This window comes from Juglans microcarpa x Juglans regia, chromosome 4D, assembly GCF_004785595.1.
Source record: "Juglans microcarpa x Juglans regia isolate MS1-56 chromosome 4D, Jm3101_v1.0, whole genome shotgun sequence".
Taxonomy (NCBI): Eukaryota; Viridiplantae; Streptophyta; class Magnoliopsida; order Fagales; family Juglandaceae; genus Juglans; species Juglans microcarpa x Juglans regia.
Window position 1 is genome coordinate 3,907,772 of NC_054600.1, and position 11,626 is coordinate 3,919,397.

The 11,626-nt window shown below is 37.8% G+C and overlaps 1 protein-coding gene across 1 annotated transcript; it reads left to right on the forward strand.

The window, feature by feature from the left end:
* Nucleotides 1-861: 861 nt before the first annotated feature.
* Nucleotides 862-5,420, forward strand: LOC121260881 (ATP-citrate synthase alpha chain protein 3). The gene is made up of 12 exons (XM_041162943.1): nt 862-1,148; nt 2,173-2,349; nt 2,438-2,599; nt 2,774-2,854; nt 3,226-3,277; nt 3,524-3,638; nt 3,750-3,831; nt 3,978-4,073; nt 4,233-4,334; nt 4,424-4,540; nt 4,617-4,733; nt 5,226-5,420. Exons 1-12 carry the CDS (start codon nt 1,050-1,052, stop codon nt 5,295-5,297), a joined length of 1,272 nt encoding a protein of 423 aa, XP_041018877.1. The 5' UTR covers nt 862-1,049; the 3' UTR covers nt 5,298-5,420.
* The last annotated feature ends 6,206 nt before the right edge of the window (nt 5,421-11,626 follow it).

The following is an 11,626-nucleotide window of genomic DNA, read 5'->3' on the forward strand; positions in this document are numbered from 1 at the left end:
TGTCAAATGCAATGATCTTTATTTTTTACCAAGTTTTGTTATTAGTATTTGACTATGTTTTACTTTTTTTATCAAGTTTTGTTATTAGTATTTGACTATGTTTTACTGTGAAGTGGTACTGCTCATCACTTCCACCACTCATTAACTATTCTCAAAAGTGGTTTAATTGACAAGAAAATCAAAGTCTAACAATGAGAAGAAGTACAAAGCCATTTGTTGAAAATACAATGAACAGTAGGACATTTGCTATAATGTAAACTTCAATTACATTGAAATTCATAAACAAATAAATTCTGCAAATTAGTGCACAATCACAACCTCCTGCACAAAATCACAAAAGAGCATTGGAACAAACCATTTCAGGTTTTTTGTATTGAATGGTAATCAAATTTTTCTAGATTATTAGCCCCCCCCACACACACACACGCTAAAAAACAAAACCGTTTCTTCCAAAAAACATTTCAGACTAGCTGCCCAAAAAAGGGGTTTTAGGGTCGGGTTGGGTCGGTTGAACAGTCCTAAGACTCATAAGATAATATTATAATATTTAGATATTTTTAAATTCATAAATATATATAATGAGTTTTGTTATATATCAGTTACTATTCACCTCTACATTCTATACTTGATAATTTTTTTTTATAGGGTATGGAGTACGGGATAGTGAATAGTAGCTAATTGAAAAATTAATTCATATATAATTAGTTAACCAGCTCCGTGTAGAAAATTTTTGAAGGTATGGTACACCGAATCAGGATTTACTCTGCATAGATGGATAGAAGGCCCGCCTTCAAAAGGTTTATCGAATAAAAAAATAAAAAAAATAAAAAATCATATATAGTTGGTATTTGGACATTTTTGGGCATTGCAATCCTTGCGCCACCCAACTACCCACCCAACCCATTCCAACCCGCTCGGCTTCCTCTCTCTCTCTCTCTCTCTCTCTCTCTCTGTGTATTTCTTCACAGATCTTCTTCCACTCTGATCCAGAGGTGGTTGTAATTTTTTGTTGTTGTTGCTGCTGCTTGTTGTAAAATTCTTTGTGAAAAATGGCGAGGAAGAAGATCAGAGAGTACGATTCTAAGCGCCTGCTGAAGGAGCATCTCAAACGTCTCGCCAACATCGACCTGCAGATCCACTCCGCCCAGGTAGCTTCACTCTCCTCCCTCCGTCAATCCCGATGCTTCTAGTTTCTTCCGGAGCCGCCTTTACTGTTTCGCTTGTGATCACTCTTGACATTTTAGCATTTGAAAACGTTTTTTTATCAACCTCGTAAACTTCGAATTCGTAATAACAAGTATATAAATAAAGTGAGAATTAACTATTATTCGGTCAGGAGAAGCTTCTAGAAATTTTTGGTTTTTGATATTAATTTTATTGGTTTAGATGCAAATCTGTCTAAATTATATACAGTTAGTTATACGAATGTGAGTGTATGCATGTTACACAAAATTCCACGTATCGTATGTGTGTATTTTTCGTTGTATGTGTATAGATGCTTGTAATATGATATCTGGAAAAAAGTTAATTTAGCAATTGTTTCGGCGTTTTATGATGTATCAAGTTGAGTTTACGGTATTCGATTCAAGGATATTCAATTTTATGTGTTTCTATGTATGTATATGCATGCGTGTATGTGATTCTTCTGGTAAGTAAAATCTACGTAATGTTCTTGGCATTTTTTAATGTATCTCGTTGAGTTTATTACACCCTATTCAACGATAATAAGCAGCGTGTGTTTATATATGAGTTATTTTATTCTCAAGCACACCATTTACATCACTTAAATGGCATGATTTAATTTGTAATATTTAAATTTTAAAATTTATATTTCAAATCAAATTATGCCACGTACAACCGGCCATCCGACTTCAGAATAGAATTTATATATATATATATATGTATGTATGTATGTATGCATGCATGTATGGATTTATTCATGTAGTAATCTCTTAAAAAACAGACATAAGCCAAGCAGGACATGCTGAATTACATCTGTTTTTTTGCTTTGAAATTATGTCATCCTTTAAACTGTATGATGATTTAATTCCTGTTCGTCTTTTATAGTAAATGTAACATGGTGTCTTTTAATAAAAGAAGAAATAAAAAGAAGGAAAAAGGAGAAGAAGATAACTTGTTAAAAGGTGATTGAGAATCATTTTTATGGTTCAGGTGACAGAGGTAACGGACTTCACAGAGTTAACAAATGAAGAGCCATGGCTTTTGTCCACAAGATTGGTTGTGAAGCCCGACATGTTGTTTGGCAAGCGTGGAAAGAGTGGCTTGGTGGCGTTGAACTTGGATTTAGCTCAGGTTGCAGAGTTTGTGAAAGCTCGCCTTGGCGTTCAGGTGATGGGTGAGACACATTTGTTGCATTGTCCTGATTATTATTTGTATGATTTTCAATTTGCTGATGTGGGTATCGGATCTTCCTTAGGTTGAGATGGGTGGTTGCAAGGCACCAATAACTACATTCATTGTTGAGCCATTTGTTCCCCATGACCAAGAATATTACCTATCAATAGTCTCTGAAAGACTTGGATGCACCATTAGCTTTTCAGAGTGTGGGGGTATTGAAATTGAAGAGAACTGGGATAAAGTATGTCCATACAGTTCATTTGTACTCTCTCTCTCTCTCTCTCTCTCTCTCTCTCTCTCTCTCTCTCTCTCTCTCTCTCTCTCCCCCTGCATACACACACAATTATTTTTCTTACCCTGTCTATTATTAAGAGTATTTATATCTCAAAGGTTGATATTTATTTGATTTATACAGGTTAAGACTATATACCTTCCTACTGAGAAGGCGATGACATTGGAGGTTTGCGCCCCATTGATTGCTACACTACCCTTGGAGGTGAGTTTAGGTATAATTATATAATTTCTTGTTTGTTCTCCAATTTGAATGACTTCTATTACCTTTAGCAATGGCTGATACATTGAATGATTGAGTAATCTGAGAGGTCTTTTAGTGTTTCTACTTTCATTGCACCTCTGCCCAGATGTCTATAAAAACTTTGGCCTAAGGATGATCGGTTGATAGATTTTCCATGTGTCCTTGTGACATATTTAATGCCCTTAGATGCTATTTAATCTGTCTGATTTATGAATTTCTCATGCTCGTAATTTTTCAGTTTCCTGCTTGATTTGATGTTGCTTTCAGTCTTTTTTGGTAATGCTATCTTAGTGTATCTGACATGTACTGTTTCTAATGTCTATTTTGCTTAGGTTCGGGGGAAAATTGCTGACTTCATAATGGGTGTGTTTAATGTATTTCAAGGTATGCAATGTCTAAAAAAGCTGCCTGTGCTCGGCTGCATTGATAGAACTTGAGAAATGACATGATTGCTGAAAAAGATATATGACTCTATCCGACTTTTTCTTCATTCATACGTATATGCTAGATTATGTAGAGATCTTATTAGATAGAAACTAATTTCTTCTTTTGATCATCACTTGCACTTGACTTGGAAATCTTCTTAAACTGTTATTGTTCAATTCTAACCTTTTTATTTCCTTCTCATAGATCTTGACTTCAGTTTCATAGAGATGAATCCATTCACACTGGTAAACGGGGAGCCATACCCCTTGGATATGAGGGGAGAATTGGACGACACTGCTGCCTTTAAGAACTTCAAGAAGTATACATTTATTGATGTTTGTTTCTTAACACATGCTTAATTCACATCAGAAATGTACTACCAATGCATTTGGCACAATGCTGCCTTATGGATTTATTTTTATATGTTCAGGTGGGGTAACAACGAGTTTCCACTGCCTTTTGGAAGAGTCTTGAGCCCTACAGAGAGCTTCATTCACTCATTGGATGAGAAGGTAATTGCATGGGTGTATCTCCTTTTGATATTTAATTTTTATCAACTTTCTTCACCCTATTATTGAGTTCAATTGTGGAAACTGGAATTTACCATTCCACACCATATAATAAAAGTATAAATCATAGTCTATTGTTGACACTGCAGACAAGTGCATCTTTGAAATTCACTGTGTTGAACCCAAAAGGACGCATCTGGACAATGGTAGCTGGCGGTGGTGCAAGTGTTATATATGCGGACACTGTAAGGGATCCAATATAATGCCCTATAGTGCACATGCCATTGTCATGAATTACATCATAATCTCATCTTTGCTGTAAAGCTTAGTAATGCATCACTCTTTAAGAATGCTGCAGGATTTTTGATACTTGTGCAACTTTCTTTTTCCTTCCATTTAACTAGGTTGGAGATTTGGGTTATGCCCAGGAGCTTGGTAACTATGCAGAGTATAGTGGAGCTCCAAATGAGGAAGAGGTGTTGCAATATGCAAGAGTTGTTATTGATGTAAGAAAATATTTTGGCTTCTTTTGGGACTTCAGCTTCTATTTCTTTGTTCATTTGTCCTGAAACATGATATGCTTAATGTTTTGCAGTGTGCTACTGCAGACCCTGATGGTCGTAAGAGAGCCCTTCTTATTGGAGGAGGCATTGCTAACTTCACAGATGTTGCTGCCACTTTCAATGGGATAATTCGAGCTCTTAAAGAGAAGGTATGCTCTAGTTGAATTTATCCAGTAAGCTTTAGTTTGTTTCTTCACCAATTAATTCTGTGTATGTGTGGGACAGGAGTCCAAATTAAAGGCAGCAAGAATGCACCTCTATGTCCGAAGAGGTGGTCCAAACTATCAGACTGGTTTGGTAAAGATGCGCACTTTGGGAGAGGAACTTGGTGTACCCATTGAGGTAGGTAGTGGAGTTATTTTCTGGAAACCATTTGTCATAAAAATCTGTAAGCAGTTGCCCCACTTATGGCTGATGGCTGAGATTTTTGTGGAGGAGGGGGGGCAGGATGAGGCACATATATTTTAATGTCCTCAGAATCCACAACCATCGTTCTGTCTGCGTAAGGCTGCCCTTAGGTGCTCATAAATGGCATGGTTTATGCTGAAATCTCATAGTATATGCCTTGTGTTACAGTTGTGCTTAGTCACCATACTGCTGGAATCTCATGGTACATGCCTTGTGTTACAGTTGTGCTTAGTCACCATACTTAGTTCTAACTTAATCCTCAAGACCTACAAATAAAAAGCTTTAGCGTGAGTGAGAGAGTTTCCTTTTGAGTAGAAAGTGTTCCTTTACTGTATAAAAACAGTTTTCAACAGGTCTCTTTTTTTTTTTTTTAACCCCGGCCCACTTCTGTTTTCCCTGAACTGTTTCTCGATGTTTTCCTTGCAGGTTTTTGGGCCGGAGGCGACAATGACCGGAATCTGCAAACAGGCAATTGATTGCATCATGTCTGCGGCATAGTTTCACAATTTTTGCTCCTGTGTCAGCAAAAGTCCCAAAAATAATTTGGTGCGAGGTCCGTGGTGAATAATTCAGCGTCGGGCTTCCTTGATTGAAAAGGCAAACGATTGAGAAGTTTTGATTGGTTGAAACTTTAAAACATCAGTGTTTTTATCCCCTTTCAAAATCTTAAAAACTTTTTAATTATTTGGCCGTCAGGTGATGTTAAGAAAATATAAATAATTAAATCTATCTATTTTAATCTATTTAAATTTTTGAAAGATAAGTGATGATTTTCACATATAATTAGAATATATGTCTTGAGTTTTAATTCTGACCCTAGATTAATACATTTTATCTAATTAATTAAATATTTCATGTATTCGGTCTACTTATTGAGGAGATTTTGACCCACAAGTGAGAAACAATATTTATAATATAAAATATTAAATCTATTTTTTTATTAATTTAAATTTTTTGGATAAGTGATAATTTTGTAATTAGCAAGACAATTGACATGGATGTAAATATTGCTTTATATTCGCTCGCACGATCATTTACATCTACAAAATGATATTTGAATTATCAATTTCGATGTTTTTTTCCCCTTAATAACATTTATAATTTTATGAAAAGTGCTAGGTTCACAAAATAAAGTCACACTTATGATAACACTTTAATGCTACTTGTTCTCGATTTTTTTTGTTTATTTGAGGTAATTGCAAGTCAGCATTTAGATTTTTACGTTTTTAAACATCGAGATAATTGTTTTTAAGTTTCATAATATTGATACCTAAGAGAGAAAAAAATTCATAATTAAGTACGTTTGATGTTAATAGGATCGTCACATTAGTTCGTTACATGTCAATCTTTGATTGGTTAAGTTTCATACTGATGGTACCTGCTAGCTAACTAGTATGACATATGGCATATATGACACATTTAGTCAACCTTCTCATTAGTTTATTAACAAGAAACTGAAGGAAGTATTTAGTTGTGAGTGATGATAGAGCGTGGCCAATGTAATTTTTTTTTTAATTCTTTTTCAAATATGTTTAAAATCTTTTGAAATATTTTTTAAAAATAAAAAAATATAAACTTATTAAAAAATATTTCCTTAATCATGAAATAAATAAAAAAATTAATCAGTGAGAATTTTCAATAGCCACTCTCTGTAAGAGTGGCATTTTCATTTCTTAAGTATAAATATTAATGTTACAAATTTACAAAAATTGAAAACTTTGTTGCCTCTAAATCGTGAAATTTTAAATACTGATTTTGTAATTAATAAATGTATATATTTGTTTAAAAGCAACCTTTGAATATAAATAACTAAACAAATGTCATCGTTTAGGTTAATTTAGTTAGGTTTATTAACCTAACTAGATGGTTGGATTGTGTAACAAAGGCCCGTATTACTTAACTCAGTGTCTGTAAACAAGCCTCTAGCCTTTAGTTTTATTTCAATTAGAGTCTACATCTTGGGCCGTAGGCCTGACCTTTTATTATACGAGTCTGTAGTTTACCTGTGGCCAGAGTCAAGTCCAATAGTAGAGTCAGTCTATATTGTGTACGTTGGAAACCCTTGGGGGAATTATCTAATGAATCTTGAAACCCTAAGTTTACCTTTTTTTTTCTCTGTTCTTGAAGGCGCTCTCCTTGAAGAGTACTATTAACTTCACTATCCATTCTTATCTTGTTGTTACATGTTCTTATTTTACTGTCGTGTTATAAATGGTATCAAAGATATCGATTCCTGGCAATCAAATATCACACACATGGCAAAAAGTACAAGAATGAATAAACTACAAGTAGTACTAAATGTAGTGAAAAAATCGAATGAAATATTAGAGGATGAGGTGCTAGGCCTAAAGAGACAGACATAAGCCATTGTCCAACAACTTGCAGCTCTGACTGCAGAAATGCACAAAAGAAACCATAACAGCCACGGTGACTCCTCTTCTGACGTGCAAAATAGAGAGGGACCGTGCCCACAACAACAAATGGGCAAGATACAAACTAGAACCATCAGATTGGATTTCTCTATGTTCCATGGTGAAGACCTTATAGGTTGAATTTATAAAGTGCATCAGTTCTTTAATTTTCATAATACATTACCCCAACAACGTTTAAGGTTGGTCTCTTTTCACATGGAGGGTGAAGCCCTCACTTGGTTCTAAGATCTGGAGGAATCGAGGCTAGTGATTGGGATTCCTTCATTAATGCCCTATTAGTGAGATTTGGCCTTAGTGCTTATGATGACCCGATGGAAGCACTTACGAAACTAAGGCAATCTGGCACTGTAGAAGAGTACAAGGCTAAGTTTAAGGCCTTGTCTAATAGACTGAAGGGGTTGTCTGACACTTATAAGCTTAGTTGCTTCCTTAGTAGCCCTAGGGATGACATTGATTACCTGTCCGGATGTTCAACCCCTCAAACTTAACTTTAGCCTATAGCCTAGCAAAGATGCAAGATGAGACAATTAATCTTACAAAAAGAAATCACAAACTTGGGTATAGCTACTCCCTCAGACCCGGGCATTCTCAAGAGCCCTAACTAGCCACCAACCTTCCAACACAAAACCCACCCCGAAACCAGCAAACACCTTCCAAAACCATCCTTGCCCACACAAAAGATTAACCAACAACAAATGAAAGAGCATAGAGATAAAGGGCTTTGTTACTATTGTGATGCTAATTGGGGCCCAGGGCAAAAATTTCAAAGCCCAAAACTGTACTTACTAGAGGATGTGATGCTGGAAACTTAGCTTAAGGTTAGTTGAGGAAGAAGAGCAGTGTGAGACAACAGAGGAAACTCCCAATATCGAGGTGATTGTTAACCAGGGGAGTTCTGAAATCTCTCTCCATGCATTGACTGGGTCTATCAATCCAACCATGAGGGTGAAGGGAATGATTGACACTCAATGAGTTACCATTTTGGTGGACACAGGGTCCACTCATAGCTTTTTAGATCCAGCCACCATAAGCAACACTAAAATGCCCTTAGACTTCAAGGTAAAGGTGAAGGTGAGGGTTGCCAATGGGGAGCTCATTCCCAGTGAGGGAGGATGTAATGAAGTGAAGGTCCTAATTCAGGGTACTATTTTTATAGTGGATGTACATGTGTTGGTTCTAGCCATATGTGACATAGTATTGGGAATTAATTGGCTGAGGGAGTTAGGGCCAATCTTGTGGGATTTTAATAAGTTGTTGATGAAGTTTATATACCAAGGGAAGGGAATGGAAATCCAGGGTTTAGCAGCAGCAAATATGATTGAGGGAGGGTCCCTGAGGCAGTTGAATGGGCTAGAAAAGAGGGGTAATTTTGCAAGTAATGGAGGAGATAGATAATGCTGAAAAGGAAGTTGTGGAAAAGGTTCTAGAGTCCTTACAGTCCCTATTACTGCACTTTGAGTATTATTTTCTGAACCAATGAGTTTGCCCCCGTCTCGATCCCATGATCATGACATCAACCTAATTCCCGACACTAAGCCCATATCTATAAGACCCTACCTTACCCATACTACCAAATAGAGGAAGTTGAAAAAATAGTCCAAGAGCTGCTTTCCATAGGTATTATACAGCCTAGTCAAAGCCCTTATCCATCCTCGGTGTTGCTGGTAAGGAAAGTCGATGGTACGTGGAGGTTATGTGTGGACTACCGAGGGCTTAATAATGTCACTATTAAGGATCGCTATCCTATTCCAATTGTAAAAGAGCTTATGGATAAGTTACAATGCGCCATTATTTTTTCTAAACTAGATTTGAGGTTAGGTTATCACCTGTTATCACCAAATCCAAGTCAAGCCTAAGAATGTGCTAAAAACAATGTTTAGGATGCATGGGGGACAATATGAGTTCCTAGTTATATGTTGTTTGGGTTTACTAATGCTCCGTTCACCTTTCAAAGTCTTATGAATGAGGTATTCCGACCCCATTTGAGAAAATTTATACCCGTTTTTTTTATGACATTCTTGTGTGTGTACAGTAAAACTGAGGATCATGTGAAGTACTTACAAGCTACCTTGGAATTACTAAGACAACAAAAGTTGTACGTTAAGCAATCCAAATGCCACTTTGGGTGTCGTGAGATAGCCTACTTAGGCCACTTAATCTCAACTTGAGGTGTTTGGGCTGACACGAACAAGCTATCAGCAATGAAGGTTTATAAGAAGTTTTAGGGGGATTGCCTCACCCTTTACCCGCATGTTGAAGAAGGATGGATTTAAATGGAGTGAGGAGGCCAAGGTTGCATTTCACAAGTTAAAAGAGGCTGTTACATAGCCCCCGTTTTTAGGCCTCCCAGATTTTTCAAGGCCATTCACGATTGAATGTGACACCTCGAGAAATGCAGTTGGGGCTGTATTAATGCAACGAGGCAGGCCTCTAGCTTTTTTCAGCCAAGCTTTGAAGGTAAGGGCGGGCACTCATGATGTCCACCTACGAGAATGAATTATTTGCCCTAGATTCAATTGTTCTTAAGTGGAGACCGTACCTATTATGGCAGACCTTTGTGGTACATACCAACCAGCAGAGTTTTAAGCACCTTTTGGATCAAAAGGTGGGCACTCTGATGCAACAATGCTAGATAACTAAGTTGCTAGGGTATGATCTTGTTGTGGAGTACAAAAAAGGTTCAGAAAATAGAGTTGTCGATGCTTTATCAAGGAAGGGTAAGGGAGAAGATGGAGAGTTAATGCTAATAATCACCTTTCCAAATGTGCAGTGGGTTAATGAATTAAAGGAGGCCTGTGAAACTGACGTACACTTACATAATCTTCTCAAAATGTATTTTGAAGGGAAATTAGGTCCTAAGTATACCATGAGAGAATGATTATTACTGTACAAGAACAAATTATACATTTCACAACATGATGAATTCAAGAATAAGTTGCTGGAGTTGTCACACATCAGCCCTTGGGGTTGTCATTCGGGATACGAAAAACCATTCATAGAATGAGGAGGGACTTCTACTGGGAAGGGCTAAAAAGGGTCTTGAAGAGTTTCATCGAAAACTGTGACTTATGCCAAAGGGTCAAAGTAGATAACACCTTACCTAGTAGCCTACTCCAGCCACTACCCATACCGACACAACTATGGGCCCACATTACTATGGACTTTGTGGAAGGTCTTCCAAACTCTCACGGGTTCAACAACCTTCCGGTCGTGGTAGGTCGGCTGACTAAATACAGCCAGTTTGTCCCTCTTAAACACCCCTATTCAGCTAGGGAAATTGCTAAGCTATTTCTCAAACATATTTTCAAATTGCATGGACTACCACAATCTATAGTTTCTGACTGGGACAACATGTTTACAAGCCAATTATGGCAAGAGTTTTTCACCTTGCAGGGAATCTAGTTGTCCTTAAGCAAGGCATACCACTCCCAAACGGATGGGCAGTCCGAGGCTATGAACAAAAGCGTGGAGAACTACCTCAGATGTTTCGGTGGCGACAGGCTTAAGGATTGGTCTAAGTGGACACCATTGGCTGAGTGGTGGTACAGCTCTACTTAGCACTCATCCATCAAGATAACCCTTATAAGGCGCTCTATGGAAAAACCCCCTCCTAGGCTACTGGACTATGTGCCTGGGACAACACGAGGAGAGGCTGTAGACAACACTCTAAGGACCCGAGACCAGATCACAAGACTGCTCAAGCAAAACTTACATAAGGCACAAGAGAGAATGAAAAAAACACTCTGATTTTAAACTTGAAGAGCATGAGTTCGAAGTAGGGGAGTATGTGTACTTGCGGCTCCAGCCATGCAGGCAAACCACCGTAGCACTACGGCGTAGCCTCAGCTCTCACCATGCTATTTCAGGCCATTCCAAATGTTATAGAGAGTGGGTTAGGGCTTACAAGTTGGATCTTCCAAGATCCTAATGAATCCACCCTGTTTTTCATGTGTCCTAACTCAAACGTAAGATCGGCTCCATGGTGGTTGCTCTTCCAACTCTACCGCCCGTCATTGATCAAGGAGTTGTTTGCCCAGAGCCTGAAGAGGTATTGAACCGCCGTATGACGAAGGAAGAGAATAGGGTAAGGGTGGAGCTCCTAGTCAGCTAGTAAGGCCAAGGACCTGAGGACACCACATGGGAGATCCACTCTAGATTGAAGGATGATTTCCCTACCTTGCGGGAAAAGTGTTTTGAACGAGGGGAATATGTAACACGTGATGGCCAAGACCAGGGATTGGCAACGCGAGAAACGATGAAAGAGAAGATATTAAGAGGGAAGGCAAAGTGAACCTTAGCAAACGTGGAGAAGAAAAGGCTTAATTCTGAAGTGAAGAGTTGATTTGTTGAGTTCTGGAGATCCTGATCTGTGATGGGCTAAGTAGTTGATTGACA